Here is a 21491-nt window from a genome sequence, read left to right as displayed (position 1 = left end):
AACCACCCAACTTCCCCTTCCTGGTTGCTATAGTAGCCGATATGGTTAACAGTTCTCTCTCTTCAGGTATTATTTTTCTCCCCTTTAAATCTGCCGTCATCACCCTCTCATCAAAAAAAAAACCAAACCTTGACTCCACCATTTTTTCAAGCTTTGCCCCACCTCTGACCGCCCTTTCCTCTCCAAATTCCTTGGATTTGTTGTCGTCTCCCAAATCCACGCCCACCTTTCGTGGGACTCCACATTTGTATATTAAAATCACAAGTGACATCCTATATGACTGTGACAGAGGTAAACGACTGCCTTCCATTCCTTCTAGACATTCTTGCATCTTTTGACAGGGTTGACACCATCATATTCCAATGCCTAAATGGTTGTCCAGTTGGGTGGAACTGTTCTTGCCTGATTCCATTCTTATCTATGTAATTGTAGCCAGAACATCACTTGCAGCAGCTTCACTTCTTACTCCTGCCCTATTACCTTTGGTAACCTCCAGGGATCTAATCCTTGGCTCTTTTTCTCATCTACATGCTGACCCTCAATGACATCATCTGAATGCACAGTGTTAGTTTTCACATTTATGCTGATGACATCAAGCTCTATCTCATCACCACTTCTGAACTCCTCCACTTTTACTAAGTTATCAGACTGCTTATCTAACATCCAGTGCTAAATTAAAATTCTCATCCTTGTTTTCAAATCCTTTCATGGCAATAGCCCCTCCCTGTCTATGTGGTCTCTTTCTGCCCAAAACTCATCTAATTCTAATCTCTTGAGCATACTTGATTTTAATCTCTCCCTGCATCTCTCTACCCATTGATCTCTCTTAAGACACTCCTTAAAACTTACCTTTATGACCAAGCGTTTGGTCATCTTATCCAATATCCACGTTTGTGGTCTGGTGTAATATTTTGTTTCATCAAGCTCCTGTGAAGCGTCCTGAGATTTTTTGTTAGATTAGATAAATTGCTGTAGTTGTATTCTATCACACAGTATTGCAATTTCAGGTCTTTCCATGTATTTCAAATGCGGAACCCCTTGGTGAGATACACTTATAGCATGGTTTCTAGACAGCCAGCATAACCCAGACAGCAACTTCCAGATTTTTACATTTAACTGTGCATTGCAGTACTGGAAGCTGTTGCCTGAGCACTAATAGCCTCACCATCACTTTTGCCACAAAATCCAGGCCACAGGAATTCATAAAGGGAAAAAGTTGACACAAAATATATGACAAAAATATAACCACAAAAAGTCAAATTGCAGTGCATGCAAGTGTAATCACTACCTGATTTTCCTCTGTTGGATGGGACTGGGAATACACCAAGCAAAATGACCATGCAGTCTAATTCACACATTGGGCAGAATTTTCCCCATGTTGGGCAGGCTCAGTGGAGGCAGGTGGTCGGGAAGCCAACCACCGCCCGCGATTGGGGCTGAATCGCGATTTCACGCTTGCAGGCTAATTAAGGCCTGCCCAGCATGAATTGTGTGCTGCAGTGCAGCCTGTGTGGGGTGGGGAAGAGGGCGAGTGGGGAGCTTCACACATGCACGTGGATACGCGCTGGAAAAGCTCCTTGAGGCCCAGAGCTTCAGAGTTCTGAAAAACAAACATAAAGAATTCTTAAATGTTGAAAAACATACCCCCTCATGACAGAGCTGGGACATGTTATGAATGAGATGGGAAATTTAAAATTTTATTTTTATTTGCTGTTGGAAACCTCATCCCAACTGTGGATGATGTTTCCTAAAAAGTGCAAAGGCTGCTTGGCCTTTTTGCCTGCCCGCCAACCATAAGATTGGACGGGCAACGAAAAATTTAGGGCAATATCTCCCCCCGTCGGGAGGGAAGTGCAGGAGCGAGCGCGGGCGGGCAGGCTTCCAATCGACTATGTGCTCCCTGTGCGGGCTGGGTGGGGGGGGGGGGGAGATTCCCTCAGTCGGGAGTGCGCTCTTTCACGCATGCATGCGAAAGAGCACACAGAACTCCCTGAGGCAAAGGGCTGCCTCAGGGAGATCGGCTCGATTTAAAGCCTTCAACAAAGGTGATTTAAAAATTTCCCTGTCATGTCCCCGCATGTGACACTGTCACATGAGTTGGGACATGTCCATAACTTTTATTTAAACATTTAATAAAAATGTAAATTCCCTCATGAAACCTCATCCTGCCCATGGATGAGGTTTCATGTTTTTTCCAAACCCCGCCTGGGCTCCTGGCCTGCCCGCCAACCTTAAGGTTGGACGGCATGCCCATCAATTATGTTAATTAGTTTTTTAATGGCCTTAATAGGCCATTGACAGTTTGGTGGGTGCGCAGCCGTATCCCCGCGTCATTTTACGCGTCGGCGAGCAGGCCCTGCCCCCACTCCCTGACCGGGAAAACCTACCCTTAAGTTAATTAATACTTTAATGGCCTTAATAGGCCTATTTGTCGGTGGGCGCACTGCTGATTCCGGCACGCACCTGCCAACCAAACTTTCGAGTGACTGCACGTTGACGACGGGACGCTTGCACAACGTCATCGCACATCATTTCAAGGTCGAGCAGGTCAGGCGTGTGCCCGCCGCCAAGGTGAAAATTCTGCCCATTATTACTCATGCAAGTTATTTTACATAAGTGGTAAGTAAGATATGCATTGGAATAGAGTATGTTTTCCACAAAATAAAGGTATATTTGATTATGTACATTGTTAGTTTGCATCTCCCATAGTAGATAGGTACTGTAATGTTACATTTCTGAATGTAACAATATTATTTTGTTCTTCATTACCCTATTGCCTATTGTTTAGATGGTCAACGTCACTTGTTACAATGCAAAATATCCCACACAAAGCCATTTTAAGTGAACAAAATAGAATATACTGGAAGTAAAGTCCAAGTGATCCATTTCCATGCATCACAACAAAATACCTTGTGAACAAGAGGCTTTCCATCACCAAGGGGTTTTCCAGACAGTGCATCAATAAGATAAATTACTGAAACAAGAACACAAAATATATGGTGATGAAATTCAATATACTTGCAAAGTGTTTAACGGATACAGAAAGCACAGACCTTCCATTTTGTTCTTCCTCATCCCCTCTCCTTTTCACTTGCTCAAAACCTATTACATTTCTACCTTCCTTCAGTTCTAAGAGAAGTTCTTGAACTAAAATGTTAACTCTGTTTCTCTTTCCACACATACTGCTAGATCTGAATATTTCCAGCATTTTCTGTTTTTATTACATTATGTAACACTTAATTAACTCTGTTCATGAAAAAGATCTCATAACTCACAAAAGAAATTAACTTCATAAATAATACATTTTGTATTCATCTAAAGAAATAGAAAATATTCTTCCAGTGAGTTGGTCTCATAAAATACTCGAGTGTCAAAGTTGGACATGTGTGAAATTATTTATACTGTAAGAATCCTATAAATAGGATTGAAGGGATAGAATGAAGGGATTTGAACATGAGAATGAGAATTGGAGGTGTTGGGGAACTGGGTGCCAATGCAGGTCAGTTAGCGCAGGGATAATTGGTGAGTGGAACTTCGGACAAATTGTCCAATCCTGTTGGTGGCATGCGTCATGGCAGGTGGGGGAGAATTCAGTGAAACCACAGCAGGATCATCCAATAGTGTGCACCATGGCAGAATGCAAATCCCCCTGGAGGATTGTGTGAACACTATTTGCATCCAGCTAATGGGGTGCAAAGTAAGGCTTGACTGGAATCGCCCCCCCCAAGCCTGATTTACCTTTACGCCGGTGGGATTACACGATGGCCCAGAATACGTCTGGACAAGTGTGAGGTGCAGAACTCGGTACTTACTTTTAGGGCCTTGCTCAGATTATGGACAGCCGAGGAGATGATGATGGTGGAGCCCTACAATTACCTGACCCTGGAGGAACACATGCATCACATGCTGGGTGAATCCTCATGCACATGGCTCTCAGAAGGTGGGAGGTCTCCGCTGATGCTTTGGCCTGCTTCGGGACATCAGGGTCTTGGCCATGGGCTGCTACGGATGATTGGGGAAGTGGGACAAGAGGGTTTGCGTGTGAGTGGGAGAGCAAAGTTTACCGGGGCTGGAGGGGGGGGGGGAATGAGGTTGGGAGGGGGAAAACAAAGGTGTCGGGAGGGTGAGGTTGGGGGTCCGACGGTGTCAGTGAGGAGGAGGGAGTACAGGAGAATGAAGGTGTCAGGGTTAAGGAAGGAGTACAGGGGAAGGAGGGAGTAACGGGGGAGAAAGCTGAAAGTGGGGGCTAGGTGTAAGGGGTGGGGGGAAGGTGTAAGGAAGGGAGTTCAGGGGGGGGGATGGTGTCCGTGTGGAGGAAGGAGTTCAGAGGGGGGAAAGGTGTCCGTGTGGAGGAAGGAGTTCAGAGCGGAGAAAAGGTGTCTGGGGTGGAAGGGGTTCAGAGGGGAGAAAAGGTATCTGGGGGAGGAGGGAGATTGGAGGGGGGAAAAGGTGTCCAGGGGAGGAGGGAGTTCGGAGAGGGGAATATGTCCATGGGAGGAGGGAGGAAGGGGGAATGTCCCGGTGGGTGTACAAGGGAGGGGTCTGTGTATCAATGACTGTCTCCTGGGGAACGAACTGAGTGTGGGTGTAGTAGGAGGGAATGGTGAGTGTGAGAGGGACAGAGGGAGCAGGCAGGGTGAGGGTGCATCAGTAACAGAAGGGGTGGCGAGGGTGGTTGGTGGGGTTACGGAGGCAAACATGGATTTTGGGAGGGAAGGAGGAGGTCGGGGCTGGGGTCAGGGGTGAGGTTCTCTGGGAAGTAGGGAACATACTCATTCACCTGGACGTGACAAGGGTTTAGGTCGGTAGGTGAGATGGGGAGGTGGAAGGTGATGCCAGGGGATCCACAGTAATGGGGGAAATGGACATGGATGACTGGCGGAGAGGAATGGATGGGGGAGCTTAAGAGAAACTTGACTACGACCATGTTTTTCAAATTGAAAGTGAGCGGAGCCTTGTGTTGGACAGGCACAGGTGCTCGATGGGAGTGTAATCAGTGGGTGGGTGGAGATGCCGGTCAGCTCAGACGCTCAACTGAAAGAGAACCCCAGCAGACAGCAATGAAAATGCTTGGGATAGTAAGATGAGTGTGATGGATGAAGGCACTGTGTGCGTGGGACAGCGCTGGATAGAGGCTCCGAAAGGTCCAGCTACAAACACACTTCTCCTTCCAGAATCACTCGTGGTCTATCTGCGTGCAGCTGAGCTGCTAGTGTTGGGGTGCTGCAGGGGGCGGACTCATGAAGCCTGTCATTGAAGCTGAAAGACATTACACAATATTCAGTGAAAATGAATATACTTTCAGATTATAAAGGGACAAAATATGTTCACCCGTGCAAGCACTTGTGATCAGGATTGCTTAGCTTCTCTAGGCCTACCACTTCTAAGTGCTGCCTTGACATCCACAGCAGGGATGGAGACAGCCTGTGGAATGGTTGGCCCTGTTGCCTCTAAAGGCTTCAGCATGTGTCCTCTGGAGAACCGGGCTTGCTTTGGCTGTCCTCCTGTGGGCCACGTGCTCCCTCTGCTGTGACAGAGGATGAGGTTGAGGGGGTCACAGGCAAAGGGGACTCGGACGGAACAGACAGGCTCTGAGATTCCTGATGGATGACCCAGGGGTGTTGGGCTGCCACCCCTCCTCCCTTTGGGTGCCCGAGGCCCCTGGCCTGATCTCTTGAGGGGAAGGAGTACCTGGAGAGACGTCGAGGTGCCCCGTTTCCCCCTTGGATTGCCACTGCAGGAACTCACCAATGGCTACTGCAATCGAGTGCAGAGCTGCGCACATCTCTGCATTCTGCTGGACCAGGGTTTCCATGGCATCCACAATCCTTCCCATGGAGACCTCCATATGCGCACATGCGGGCACCAGTTCATTAGAGAGCGGGCGGACGCACTCCTCCGACAGCTCTGTGATGTTCACCCTACTGTTGCTGATTCTCCATCATGAGTTGGAAAGCTGAATCCAGAGGCTTGCCACTTGACTCGGACCTCTTTTCCAGCAGCATTCCGAGTGCCAGGGAGCTCAGCTGAACCTGCCTCCTCCTGCTGCGGACAGGTGTCTGTGCAGTGACCACCAGATTGTGAACCCAAGCCTGCTCTAGATCTAGGTCCCACTGAGGTGTTTGTCTCTGCGCTGGTGCAGGGTGTGGGTAAGTGCTGTGACAGGTCTTCCAGGCTGCTTATTTCCAGCTCTTCAGTGGAGGAGGTGTCCTCTTGGCTGGAGGTGAGGATGTAGATGGAGCTGGGGGACTAGCTGGCTGAGGACGTCAGTTGATTAGCAGAGCTCCCTGTGAATCAAAGTAGAGGTAATTAGTGCATGGCAGCAGAGTCAAAAGCAGGAGAGAGCAATCAGAGTTGCATTGAGAAAGGGATGATGTGGTGCAGGATCCTTCCATGGGAGTTCGCTGCTGACCTCAGCATCGCTGTAGGCATAGCCCACGTCCTCACCAGCCTGTGCAATGGCACACTCCTTGAAGTGAGTGAGAGGCCTAAAGTGGGCCACCTCACCCCCGGTCTGGGACCGCTCCCTGCTGTTGTGAGCCAGCTTCTCCTGCATGAAAACAGATGGAGAGACTGTGAGGACGCAAGGCACTGTGTGGAACGTTTGTGTGGTGAGCGGAGCCATGGATGGGATGAGGACATGAGCTCCAGAGGATTTGAGCCTGATGGAGATGTGAGGGTGTGTGTGAGAGTTGGTGGTGTTGTCCCTTGAGGTGTGAGATCCTTGTGAATGTGTGATGGGTTTGTAAGTGAGAGTTGAGAGTGATGAGGTAGTTTCACTTATCCTGGGAGAACGGATAAGAGCATTTGTCCTCTTCCTGCACTGGGTGACCTCCTCTGTGCTCTGGTAGCACTGACCACTGCTGCCACTGCCACCCAGGCCAGATTGGTGACTTCAGTGGACCTTCTGCGGCCAGAGCAGGGGTAGAGGGCATTGCAGCGGCCTTCCACTGTGTCCAGCAGGCGTCCCAGAGACACGTCACTGAATTTGGGGGTACTGTCTTCCTGGCTTTCAGGGCTATCTGTCACCTGGAGTGGTCTTGGTCTGTAGACATGAAGAAGGCTGCGTTCTGATGCACTTTAAATATGGCGCCTGGAGCGAGGAAGCCCTGAGGTCATGGAGTGGTGGGCAAATCCGAGTCTGCCCACTAGCGATCCGGCATGTTTCCTGTGAATGCATTATTAATGAGGCGGAACGCACCAGGAAGGTTTGTAGTGGAGCTCCTCCAGGGCTCAGTGTTGGGACTCTTGCTCTTCCTGATTTATATTAATGACTTAGACTGTGGTGTGCAGGGCATGATTTCAAAATTTACAGATGATATGAAGATTATAAATGTTGTCAACTGTGATGGGGATAGTCTTGAACTTCAAAAGGACATAGACATGTTGGTGGATTGGGCAGACAAGTGGCAGTTGAAGTTCAATACAGAGAAGTCTGAAGTGATTCAGTTTGGCAGGAAAATATGGTGAGACAGTATAAAATAAAGGGAGAGCCACTAAAGACGATACAGTAACAGGGGGACCTCGGTGTATATGTACAGAGGTAATTGGAGATGGCAGGGCATGTTGAGAGAGCAGTTAATAAAGCACATAGTATCTTAGGCTGTATTAATAGGGGCATTGAGTACAAGAGTAAAGAGGTCATGTTGAACTTGTATAAGACACTAGTTAGGCTTCATCTGGAGTACTGCGTCCAGTTGTGGGTGCCATACTTGGGGAAGGATGTGAAGGCATTGGAGAGAGCACAGAGGAGATTCACAAGAATGATTCCAGGGATAAAGAACTGTAGCTATGAGGATAGATTGGAGAGATTGGGACTCTTTTCCTTGGAGAAAAGAAGGCTGAGAGGAGACTTGATAGAGGTAATCAAGATCCTGAGAGGTATGGACAGGGTAAATAGTGAGAAACTGTTCCCACTCAAGAGAACATCAAGAACTAGAGGGCACAGATTCAAAATAATTGCCAAAAGAAGTAAACGTGATGTGTGGAAGAATTTTTTCACCCAGAGGGTGGTTGGAGTCTGGAACAAACTTCCTGAAAGGTGGGTGGGAGCAGGTTCAATCAAGGTATTCAAAAGGGAATTGGATTGCTACCTGGAAAGATAGAACGTGCAAGGTTACAGTGATAAGGCAGGGGAGTGGTACTAGGTAGAATGTTCTTTGAGAGAGCCAGTGCAGACTCAATGGGCTGCATGCCCACCTTCTGCATTGTAAAGATACTGTGATATGGCGTGAAAACCCACCATTGCGGCCAGTGGATGAAATGTCTTTTTCACACCCGCTACTGCAATTAGTGCAAATCTAAGGCAATTCCGCCCTTAGGGTGGGATAGGTTATGGACAACAGAGCTTTGGGTGAGTTGAGATGATGGAGGATGAGAGGCTATCCAGTGTTAATTGTATAAATTAAGGTTTATGTATGTACAGGGTGGGAGGCACTCATTGAATATTTACTTGTGCCCCTTTAAGGGGCTGTCAACTAGTTAATTTTTTTTACTTGGTTTTAGTTTAGTCAAGAGAGTATAAAGAGACACTTATGGAACCTGTGGCGCAGCAGTGGCATGTCTGACTCCAGATCAGTAGGTTGTGTGTTCAAAGCATGTCATGTTCACAGCTTTCACAGCTTTGCTTCCACGCAAATAATTCTGTAACACTGCCTGTGTCTGCCCAGCCTCAACCCAACTGTTGACAAAACCCTTATCCATGTCTTTATTACCTCTAGAGTTGACTATTCCAAAGCTCTGCTGGATGCTAAACTTCTTACAGCCAATTGGTGAAGGAGGAGATAAGAAGTCAATCGTTACTCAGTTTTAGATATATTCACAAAGTGAGATATTCCAAATATATAGCTCCTTGTCTGTTGATGCTTTGTTCTGAGCTGTTACATGGCTGTTTCTAAGTGGCGGTTTGTCATTGCCTTCTGCTCTTAGGTTCAGAGTGAGGAGGCAGGTCCCAAGTCTACCTCAGCTGAAATGGGAATTGAACCCACACTGTTGGTATTATTCTGAACCACATGCCAGCCATCTAGCCAACTGAGCTAACCAGCATGCATATTAACTGACTTTAAATTCCACCAGCTGCCATGGTGGGATTTGAACCTGTCAGCCTGGATTTCTGGGTTACTAATCTAGTGACATTACCACTATTCCACCATCTGTCCCCAAACCTGAATATCCAAGCTGTTGTGAAAGCTCTGTGAACCTGACATGCTTTGAACACGTGACTTACTGATCTGGAATCAGACAGAGGTTGGAGTGGCCCACTTTGGACCCTTCACTCATTTTGAGGAACGTGCCATCATGCTGACTGGTGAAAAGGTGGACCATGCCTGCAGCGATAGTGAAGTTGGCGGCGAACACCCGCATGAGGATTCTGCACCACATCATCCTGTTCTCAACGCAACTGTGAGTGCTCTCCCTGCTGTTTTTGACTCTGCTGCCATGTACTAATTACCTCTACTTTGGTTAAGCAGGACACTGAGGCTGCAAGTAGTCTAGGTCCACCTGAAGCAGTGGCTGGGGAGAGGGATGGAATCAAGGGCAAGAGTACAGCGTTTGTGCGGGAGGCCACAGACGAGGGCTTTAGTTTTCCAATGTTTAACTGGAGAAAACTCTAGCTCATCCAGGACTGGTCGGTATTAGACAAACAATATAATAACAGAAGCATCAGAGTATTCATGAGAAATGGTGGAGGTAGAGTTAAATGTCGCCAGCATAGACGTGGAACCTGACCCCATGTCTTCAAACAATGTCAACAATGGGCAGCATGTAGATGAGAACAACAAGAAGGGCAAAGATACGTTCTTGGGAGTTTCTAGAGTTCCAGAGGTGCAGGGGTAGGAAGAGAATCCATTCCAGGTCATGCCCTACCACAGGATAGGTAAGAATAGAACCCTGCAAGTGATGTCCCACTGACCTAGACAATGGCGGAGAGGTGTTGGAAGAGGATGGTGTGGTTGATTGTGTCAAAGCCTACAAGGAAGTGAAGAAAGACTAAGGATGTTATTTGTGACAGTGATTAGTGTTGTTTTTGTGATGTGGCTGAAAAGAAAGCTGGCTGGAGAGATTCAAATATGAATTTGTGGGAAAGATAGACACACATTTGGGGTATTCAAGAATAATGGAAAGGAAAAGGAGGTAGTACATAAGAACAAAGAAGTTGAGTGTAGGATTTTTGAAGATGGTGGGGGGGAGGGGGGTGGAATGTCAGTGGTTATGAAAGGAAGGGGAACAGTTCCTTGGGAAAGGGAACCATTCACAATGCTAGAAAACATGGGGCCAAGAAGAGAAGTTGGATGACCAGCAGTCTAATGGAAACAGGGAAAGTAGAGCAGAGTTGGGTCTCAAAGACAAGAGGGAATGTGGGAAAATAGAATGGAATTAAGAAAATGATGCAGATTCAGCGTTAGGAAGAGGTGAATGTTAGGGGAGCTGTGGTTTGGTGGGCAATGGGATAGGGGCGAATGTCATGGAGGCAATTGAATGGATGCTCTCAAACTTAATGACAAAGAAGTCCATTGTTGTTGCATCATGGAATAATAAAATAAATCAACACAGAAGGAGATCACTTGATCCACTGTAGCAATGCTAGTGCTACCTCCACATCTGAGCTGCTTATTCTAATCCCATTTATATGCTCTTCCTTCATAGTTTTCTACTTTAAATATTTCTAATTGCATTATAGATGGCATAGTTAATTAAACTTTCAGGGAGTATTCAATTGTGGTAAAGTATTCCATCTTTTAATCTTTATGTGAAAAAAGTTCTATGAGGACAATCTAGAACCAGGGGGCACAGTTTCAGAATAATGGGTTGCCCATTTAAGGAGGTGTAGAAGAATTTCTTTCACATCTTTGGAGGTTAAGATATTGAATATATTCAAGCCTATGTTAGGCAGATTTTTTTTTTTGAAGTACAGAGGAATTAAAGGTTATGAGGAACAGGTAGAAAGTGGAGTTGAGGCCAGAAACAGATCAGGCATAACCTTACCTAATAGTGGAACAGGCTTGAGGGGCAGAATGGCCTACTGCTGCTCCTATTTCTTATGTCCTCATGTTTTACCCTCTCCTTTTAAGCTTCTAGTACATCCTAATCACATGCACCTTGTTACTGATTCATTGGTCAGTGAAAAAAATCTTATACTATTTACCATCACAAACCTGCTCAATGTTTTGAACAGATCTTGGAGGGTCATACTCTGGAGGTACCCCAGAAGATGCACCCCAGAAGATGCACTAGGGATCCCCCATCCCCCAAGAAGTCCCCAAGCAAGGACTGCACAGCAATTGCCTGGGAAGTTTAAACTTGCGATGCGCAATTACCCTGCGCTGGGAACTATCTGAAACTCCGATTTAAATAAGATTGAGAATTTGGATGGCTCCGGCTCTCTTAAAAGAATAGCTACCCAGGAAAGGTTAGAAGGATTATAAGCACTTCTAACTCCTGCATAATAATACAACTGATTTCGCTTCTACCCTGCCGACCCCCCACCCCGCCCCCAACCAACTGGACCCCCCTGACTATGCGCCCATCACTACCCCCTCCGACTACACCCCCCCAACTATGCTCCCAAACCCTCAACTACACCCCTCCCCCCCCCTTCCTCCCAGTCGACTACTTACTTTTCAAAGTGGCTGAGACCATTAAACTTAAGTGGTCTCCAGCAGCTAGTGCCATAAAAAGGGGGTATGACTTCATTTCTCCAATACTGTTGCCCTGCACAGAAAGGATTTGGGAACCAGCTACGCTGCACATTTCTTAGCAAGCGAGGTCAGAAATATGGGCAAGAAATGTCTGGACTAAGGTAAGTAACAAGAAGCAGAGTGGCAATCCGACTGGTACTGCCAGTCCACGGATGTTCTAGTCTAATTTGTTACCAGTCATGGGCACCATTTTTCTGTTCTAACCATCCTGGAACGTGATAAAATGTTAGAATCAAGAGAGTTGCTGTATATCTTTACTCTTTAGAATACTTTGCTAGCATGAGCATTGTTTATACATCTTCTTGAATGATCTATTTGCTCCTCTGTCTGATGAAGGAGGAATATTCTACTTCAGGCAGATTTTATAATCCCAATATGGAAAAGGGTATTTTTGGCCATGACTGCACTGTGTAAAATAATTGCTGCAACGGAGAAAGGAAGAGTAATTCAGGGCTTGAATCAGGCTAGCTGAAGCCCCAGTGACAAGGCAAAACATCAATGTACAGAGGTTAAAGAAAAGCCCAGAATAACTTGATTAGCTATATTTATATTTACTCAAAATCACATAAAGATACCATTCTAATTAATGCTACAGTTGATTTCAAAGAGGAAAGAAACAAGCTCAAATCTTCTGGTCTCCGGCTCATCAGAGATGGGATGTAAGTTGGGAGATGTACTTCAGGACTCTCCGAAAGTCCTGACGTGCATACATACGCGAAAATTGCCCGGGAAGTTTAAACTTCTGATGGGCTGATTCCTTGCTGCCTGGGACCCTCCATATGTCTCTGATGCTGAGTTCAGAGCAGAGATTTGGGCCAGATACGAAGAATATACCTGCATACTTACCTAGGACATATTACACAGTTTAATAGCTGGTTAGCCAGTGTAACTGAAATGAGCACCACAACTGCCCCCCACCCCCCACTCACTAGCCCTCCTGACCTCCCAACCACCTCACTGACCACCTGACTGCCCAACCACTCTCCTGGACCAGACCCAACTACCTTCCCACTGACCAGACCTGACTACCCCTGACCCAACTAACTACCCTCTCACTCACTCACCCATTTACTAACTCACTCACTTACTGAAAGATTTAAACCTTTAAAAAATTACCTGAATATGACAGTTACTGTTGTGAAAAGGGGGCATGTCTTCCCTTCTACTGTTGTCTTGTGCGCCTTTTCCTGGAAAGGCTGTGCTGACCCCTTCGATGCTTCAGCCAGGAGTGGAAGATACGGGTGAAAAATTGTTAAAGGGTTGGGTTGCAGAAATTTTGCGGGCAGTGTCAATGCGCTCAGCATCGAGGCTGAGTGGTAGATTTGAGCCTTAATTTCCAAGTTCCATAATATTCATCAACCTTTAGGTTCCTGACTTTGTGCAAAGATATCTTTCTGACTACAATAACTGCAGTACATTTAGAGATTCCTTAATTTATGGTGTGTGTCTATGCGTGTGTGTGTGTGTGTGTGTGTGTGTGTGTGTGTGTGTGTGGTGAGAGAAGGATGGGACATTTTGCATGTACATGTCTTGCATAAAAGGACTGATATTATACATGTTTGTGCTAAACAATAGTGAGATCTATAGATACACATTTCTTTACCAAAATAATAGATTTTCCACTATACCTTTATCGTCAGCCTTATCTCTCACTGCAATTGTATCATTGCTGAGGGAGACAGTCTGGGAACTCAGTATGTCAGTTCTCATCCCTGGGAACTTTGGAGAAGAAATAAGGCGACCTTCATATGAATACAAATAAATCCCTGCTCCATCAAGCAGAAGAAAGTGTCTGAACAAAAAAATAAGTACTATCAGTGAAGAGATTAATGAAAGCTACTGAATGCATCTGAAAATTTTAAACATTAAATATATCAAAGTATAAAACATTCTTCATTTTATATTACCATTTTGTTATCTTTGAATTAGATGTAATAAATAAAGTTACAGAAGTTTTGGACATTTTGAAATATAACATCTGAGCGATGTTTTCAGTAAAACTGTAAATTAGGACTTGAAAAGCAGAATACTGTGGATGCTGGAAATCGGAAATAAAAATGAAAATGCTGGAAATACTCAGCAGGTTAAGGCAGCATCTGTGGAGAGAAACAGAGTTAACATTTCAGGTCTGTGACCTTTCATCAGACCTTAAAATGTTAACGCTGTTTCTCTCCACAGATGTTGCATAACCTGCTGAGTATTTCCAGCATTTTTTGTTTTTATTTATTACTGTAAACTAGTACCAATCAGTTGTACAGTTACAATACTGCATGGTTATCTTTTTAAAAATGTATTATTAATTCCACCCATTTTGTAAGCCACTTTCTTTTGAGGTTCTCTGTCCCTGTGCCATGACTAGGAAAGTGGCCTAGTGACATGTTTCTAGTTCTTCGCCAAAGTTGCTTTGAAATACATGATCTGTGGTTCAGCACATTTCTGCAGTGGACAATTATCTTTTTGAATATTTCAGAGAGATTTTCACAACAAATAATGTATTTTTAAATCACAAATTAAATGTTAAGAGATAACACTTAGATCTGTGTAGGGCTCTACCCTACACTGTGGGAGCCGGCATTAGAAATTTTTGAACATATGCTAAATAATGACAAAATAGTTGATCACTGCTTCAATAATTGCCTGAAGGATAATTACATTTTTCTACATTTTGAACAAAGTGTAATTTTACATAATTGAGTAACATTCAAATTACAGATAAATCTCCCTTTTTATGTATGTGAAAGCTCTATTTACATTAAGTAGCCACAGATTAATGCTAATCACTTACCTCTCTACCTGTAGAATTAAACTAACAGTACCTTCTTTCAGGTCAAATACCAGTGGGGTATTCCAATTCTTAGTACTGAAATAAACAGAGAATGTACACTATATAAATTCATGGATATACAAAATTAAGATCAGGAAAGAAACCAAACAGTGTAACACATTCAATACACATCATATATTATACCCAGCTAACATTAAGCTTACTTTAAAAGATTTGGCTTAACATGTTTTTTCAAGAGGAACAGAGCCAAAAATAACTTAGACTTTATAAAAACTATATTTTGACACATCTTCTTTGCATTATTATCATGTAATAGAACCACTCAGATTTAAATTTAACATAGGAGAACTGTGATTTACAAGATATTCAGAAGTAGTTTGCCAAAGGATGTTACATATTTCCAAAGAAAAGATTTTACTAACCTATACACATAACACTGCAATGAGGTTACAACTACCAAATGTCCATGGGACAACGAGGCCTTTATCACACGGTCACGGAATTCTAAGACATCTAGTGCATCATTCGATACATTTCGTACCTGTTACAAAACACAGTCAAAAATTAACTACTTGAAAGCATACTTCAGAATCTTTTATTTGCTAGATATTGTTCTCTAGCATGTGTCTCCAATAACCAAATATGACTATTTCCAATATGCTTAAGGTTGACAAAGCAGCCATGATCTACTTGGATAAACTAAATGGTTTGGAAAAACTAAAGCTTTGTTCCTATGTTCCTGTAAATTTATCTTTTGTTTCAACAAAACTAAAATCAAATTAGAAATCAGAGTCTTTTGAGTGACTTATAAATGGCACTGTAAGATGATAACGTACCAAGACTAAAATAGACTTGGAAGTGGCCTGTGGTAAAGTAGAGGCATGTAGTCAATTAATTAAATTAAGCACATGGTTAGTATGTAACTAGTCAACTTATTTTTTACTTGATTCAAATATATACATTTATAGTATTGCCTGGTAACTTGTGATACAGCACTTTATTTTTTATAAGGATGTGTGTTAACAGATTCACTGCTGAAGGTAGCATAGCCACACAAAAAATATATATTTCCTTTTTGTTGGCTCTTTGTGTAAATTTAAATTGTCTACAGAGTAGACACTCTAGTGACCATTTTTGTCAGCTGCAGCCAGCAAATCACTAAAGAATAATGGATTTATGTCTGTATGGTCACCATTAACTTCAAAAATATTTTATTTAATATTTTAAACTATTTATACCTTACATATCCAACCAATTGCGAAATCCAGGCCATATATATGGCCTTCTCTCTCCATGAAGATGGGTTTTCCAGTGGATCTTTTTCTTACCAAACTACTCCAATGAAATCAATCACAGAGAATAGCCAGAAACAGGGAAGTAGCCATTGGTGTCCAGCTACATTTCTGACAATCTCCTTCATTTCAGTGGCAGCCAGAATTGCTGGACTGTTTTCTATCAGTTCAGTATGATGTCATACCCAGCCAACAGAATTTTCAATTTTTTTGAATCCAGGGAGAGAATCCTAGTCAAAGCTTACATGTAAGTCTGATCATGTTTCAATTAGAAATACCCCAAGCATCATGTATAGTAATTGACCATTGTCACTTTCTTCCACATTCTATAGAATCATAGAATGACAGACAGAAGTACACAAAATTTGCAGCACAGAAATAGGCTATTTGCCCCAACTGTTCTATGGCAGTGTTTATACTCCACACAAGCCTCCTCCCAACTTACTTCATCAAGCCCTAGTAATGTATGTTTAACTAACTGCAGTAATTCCTCACCTCAGCAGAAATAACAATTAAGGACTACAAACTGGGCCTTGCACACAACACAAGTGGAGGTCATTTGGCTAATCATGCCTGTCCCAGTAGTAGTTAATTGGTAGAGCTATCCAATTAAACCCACCCCCTATGCTTTTACCAGAGGCCTGCAATTTTGTTCCTTTTAAGTATTTGTTCAATTCTCTTTTGAATGTTACTACTGACATTTAAAATTAGTTGGTTTCAACATTTCAAAAGGAGAAATGGATACTGATGTGCATTTCCCAGCACAAGTAAACACTTCTAAAATCATCAGAAGTAAACAGTAATAAGGGAATTATCTTACTGTCAAGCATCTTCTGATATTAACCATGAGGAAGAGTTTTTACACTGCAATAGAGAAACCTAGGTTCAGCTAAACAACATTTCAAAGTTACTGTTCACAAAACTTTTGAAAATAAGTTTTACTTTATTTTTTTTATTCCTGAATATAAAGATGATTATATAAATAAGGCATTTTTTATACCATTGTAAAATGGTTCTTAAATAATTATCCAGAAATATGGTCTGTGGCAGAATAAAAATTCAGAAAACAGTGGTCACAATGTCCACACACTTAACTTGGACTGCTTTAATCTGACGTTTTTAAACTACAGAATATTTGTCCCTACAATGCTAACAAGAGGACAAGCCTTGATTAAGCACTAACACGTCTCTGAAAATCAAAAATTCTCCTTTATTATCTAATCTCATATGGATTTGATTTTTAAAGAACTATACCTGCATAGATCTTCGTTTAGTCAATGTGATTTCAAAGTTCTTCCATTCCCAACGCTGTTCTATGATGTGGGCAAAGATCACATGGCCATTTCCACAAGCTCCAGCTATTTGAGTGCCATCAACAGACCAAGCAATGTTGAACACACTTCCTGTGTTTGGCTTTTCAAGTGCATAAGACCACTGTAAAATAAAACCGAGACCATGCAACCATATTACATTTTATTTATAATATTTCAGGGCAAATCGATTCTTTGGGTACCAATTTGTACTTTGTTTACAAAGAAGTTATATATTCAAAAGCATCGGGTAATATTTGCTCCACCTACGAATGATATAATTACCATATCGAACTAGACAAGGCTCAGCTGTCTCCCCATGATCTTTAACAACACTGCCATTACTAAATACCCAACATCAGCATCTTGGAGGTCACCATTGCCTAGCAGCTTAACTGGACCAGTCATATCAACATTGTGGCTATAAGGGCATGGTAAAGCCTGGATACTGCGTAATGGGTAGTTCACCTCCTGATTCTTCAAAGGCTCTCCACCAAATACAAGGCTGAAGTCAGGAGAGTGACGAAATACCATTAGTCAGGATGGATGCAGTCCCAACTACAAAACAGCAACTAAATAGTGGGGGCGAGGGATCAAGTGAGAGAAGATGTGGCAAATTAAAAGGAGAGAAGGCAGGCGAGCAAGGTAGCAATAAGTGTCATGATAATCAAAGCATGGCAGGAAGGGATAGAACATACAAACTAAGGGGTACACCATCAGATAAAGCTAGAGTTTGCAAAAATAGTAAAAGACAGAACTAAAGACTCTGTATCTGAATGTGTGTAGTATCATAACAAAACAGATGAATTGTCAGCTCAAATATAAATAAATATGTATGATCTAATAGCTTTTACAGTGATAATCATTGATGATATTAATCCATCTACAGATTGGATGAATCAGATTGGCAAAGGGAGCCTGGAAGATGTATTAATAGAATTTTTTCAGGATGGTTGCTTAGAGCAGCAGATTCTACAGCCCACCAGAGAGCAGGCAATTGTAGATCTGGTAAAGTGCAATGAGACAGGATTAATTTAATGGCCTCATACTAAAGGCGCCCTAGGTAGCAGTGATTATAACGTAACTGAATTATAGATTGAGTTTAAGGGGGAGAAGAGTAGATCTAAGGCTAGTGTTTTAAACTTAAGGGCAATTCTGAGAGCATGAAGACAGAGCTGGCTAAAGTGAACTGGGAAATTAGGTTAAGGGGTAGGTTGGTAGAGATGCAGTAGCAGACATTAAAGGAGATATTTTATAACACGCAGTAAAGATACATTCCAGTGAGAAAAAAAGACTCTAGGAGATTGACTCACCATCCGTGGCTAACTAAGGAAGTTAAAAATAGTGTTAGGAGCTAGAGATAGTTTTATGTAAGTTATATTTGTACTTGTGGGTATTAGGAACAAGATATAGCTTTAAGTTTAATTTATAACCTTTTTTTATTTGTGTGTTAAGAAAGGTGAAATCTGGGTTTGGTTTCAGTTTAGAGTTTTTTGTGAGATGGAGCTAGCAAGTTTGGGGGCTTGTTTGTATAGGTGGATTTTTAATGAGGTTTTACGACTCTTAGTGAACAAATGGGCTACCAAGGGGTTAGCGGTTTAGGAAAGTTAAAACAAAAAAATGTAAATAAAATTGCTGTTGCCCAGCAACAGGAGATCAAAGGTCCACAGAGACACAACAAAAAAAAAGGAAGAGGCAGGTTTTAATTTCAGTTGGTATGTAAATACCACAGAGGGAAGACAGATAAGGTATAGCCTCTCTCTAGCTAGAAATGATGTCAGACTGTTAAGGAACCCATATGCATTGCTCTAAAGTTAAGTAATAGTGAATTTAGAGTAAATTTTCTGGATATCTCAAGGGAGATACCAATTGTGGAAGGACTTAGAGTGAATGTTCAGAACTCTACCGAAAAAGAAACCTCTTTGCAACTGAATCAGCTCTACCCTTGGTGTGGAAATAATGGTACCTCTTCATTGGCGTATTGGGTCTATAAGGGTATTGCTGGGATATGGGGGATGGTGTGAGTTTGAATAATTTTTTTCCATGGTGTGTCTAGGTTGAAATCTTTCAAACCTTTTTGTTGCTTAGTGCAATATAGTTAATGTTTTATCTTTTTGTTAAAAAGTCAACAGCAGACTCCTGTGAATCTGTGTCAGTAAGTACCATCCAGGGTTTAAAAATTTCTTTTTTAAATTATGGTCTATCAAGCCAGGTTCCATTCTGGGATCTGACTTGTCCAGTAATAACATTGGCTGGGATCATAACAAAGTGGGGGCTCTTGCAGGATTTAAAAATCCTTGAACCTAAGTGAGATCTGTGAATCCTTGAAGAAACAAGGACATGGAGTTACTGTGCGTAGGAACGGAATTTGCTGTGAAGTAATACTGGTTGGAATTTTAAAATGGCTTTGCTTCTTGCTAAGACTTGTCTGGGAGTAGAACATGTAACAGTGGATTATTTGAAATATTTGACTAAGGCTACACTGTCAGAGTTAGCAGATAAATTAAATGTAGAAAAAAAGTAAGATTACATAAGAATTATGTGATTGAAGTAGTTACCCAGCATTTAAATTTAATGTAGCACAGCTAGAGTTAGCAAAGATTCAATTGTAAATGAAAAAACTTGAAATGGAGGGAAAGGAGAAAGAAAAAATTGGAAATGAAAAAGCTCGCATTGGAAAAGAAAAATGAAATGGAAATGCGAAAGCTTGAGCTTAAGTTTCAAAGAGAGAAAGAAATCAGGCAACAAGTCAGGAATGTCCTAATGATTGGAATAAAGGGATTCCATTTTTACTGTTTGCTATTAAGGATGCCCCTAATGAGTCCACAGGATTCAGTCCTTTTAAACTGATACATGGGAATGAGGTGAGAGGACCACTTAAATTAATTAAAGAAAAATTTATCAACTAAAGTTCAGAGATTACGCTTTTGACCTATGTGTCAAATTTCCAAGAAAGATTAACCAAAGCGTGTGAGTTGGCCAAAGAGCATTTGAGAATCACTCAACAAACAATGAAAGCTAGGGCAGATAAAAATGCCAAAGCTCAAAATTTTGTTGCTGGAGACAAGGTGTTAGTGTTGTTACCCGTCTCTGGTGAACAGTTAAAAGCAAAGTTCAGTGGACCTTAACAAATCAAAAAGAAACTGACGTAAATTATATAGTGAGTCAGGAGGAAAGGTCAGCGAGTGTGTCACGTTAATATGTTAAAGTGATATTATGACAAGGAAGGTAGTCAGGAGAGGAGTGTGTGTTTACAGCAGCAAAAGAAGTAGGGAGTGAACTTAAAATATCAAAGCAATTTGAGAACGAATTAGAAATCAAAAATTCTAAAGTCAACCCTCCAGTAATTACGTTGGATAAAACAGAGGTGCTTAAAAATTTAGATGCAATATTATGCTATCTTCCAGAAAATTGTCGAGGTGACTTACGAAAGCCATTACAAACTCATAAATCAATTTATGTAAATAGGCCAGGGAAAATGTCTTTGGCCATACATGATGATAATGTGGGGGATGTGTCACCCATAAAGCAACATCCTTGCAGTCTCAGTCCAAAGAAGTGAGCCCAAGTATCAAAAATCAGATGGGTCACAACGATTGTGTATAGACTACTGCAATGTTAATATGGTCACAAAGGCAATTTCATATCCTATACTACGATTAGAAGGCTGTATTGAGAAGATTGGATAAGCAGTGATAAGCAAGGTTCATTACAAAAATTAACTTATTGAAGGGATGTTGGCAAGTTCCATTGACCAATATGGCCAAAGATATAAAAACAAAAAAACTGCGGATGCTGGAAATCCAAAACAAAAACAGAATTACCTGGAAAAACTCAGCAGGTCTGGCAGCATCGGCGGAGAAGAAAAGAGTTGACGTTTCGAGTCCTCATGACCCTTCGACAGAACTTGAGTTCGAGTCCAAGAAAGAGTTGAAATATAAGCTGGTTTAAGGTGTGTGTGTGGGGGGCGGAGAGATAGAGACACAGAGAGGTGGGGGGGGGGGGGGTGGTTGTAGGGACAAACAAGCAGTGATAGAAGCAGATCATCAAAAGATGTCAACGACAATAGTACAATAGAACACATAGGTGTTAAAGTTAAAGTTGGTGATATTATCTAAACGAATGTGCTAATTAAGAATGGATGGTAGGGCACTCAAGGTATAGCTCTAGTGGGTTTTTTTATTTTTTTTTATAATGGAAATAGGTGGGAAAAGGAAAATCTTTATAATTTACTGGAAAAAAAAAGGAAGGGGGAAACAGAAAGGGGGTGGGGATGGGGGAGGGAGCTCACAACCTAAAGTTGTTGAATTCAATATTCAGTCCGGAAGGCTGTAAAGTCCCTAGTCGGAATATGAGGTGTTGTTCCTCCAGTTTGCGTTGGGCTTCACTGGAACAATGCAGCAAG

At 42.5% G+C, this 21491-nt stretch overlaps 1 protein-coding gene across 4 annotated transcripts in view; it reads right to left on the bottom strand.

Annotated features, from left to right (window-relative positions):
* Positions 1 to 21491, bottom strand: part of ift80 (intraflagellar transport 80 homolog (Chlamydomonas)) — a 292809-nt gene that overhangs the window by 60690 nt on the left and 210628 nt on the right. For all 4 annotated transcript variants that reach the window (XM_041181982.1, XM_041181990.1, XM_041181999.1 and 1 more), the window contains 5 exons: positions 17031 to 17210; positions 14907 to 15025; positions 14485 to 14559; positions 13328 to 13491; positions 2910 to 2974 (listed from right to left, as the gene is read on the bottom strand). In XM_041181982.1, coding sequence (XP_041037916.1) covers positions 2910 to 2974; positions 13328 to 13491; positions 14485 to 14559; positions 14907 to 15025; positions 17031 to 17210 — 603 coding nt within the window. The remainder of the gene's footprint in view (positions 1 to 2909; positions 2975 to 13327; positions 13492 to 14484; positions 14560 to 14906; positions 15026 to 17030; positions 17211 to 21491) is intronic.

This window comes from Carcharodon carcharias, chromosome 2, assembly GCF_017639515.1.
Source record: "Carcharodon carcharias isolate sCarCar2 chromosome 2, sCarCar2.pri, whole genome shotgun sequence".
Lineage (NCBI taxonomy): Eukaryota > Metazoa > Chordata > Chondrichthyes > Lamniformes > Lamnidae > Carcharodon > Carcharodon carcharias.
This window is presented reverse-complemented; position numbering and strand designations above follow the sequence as displayed.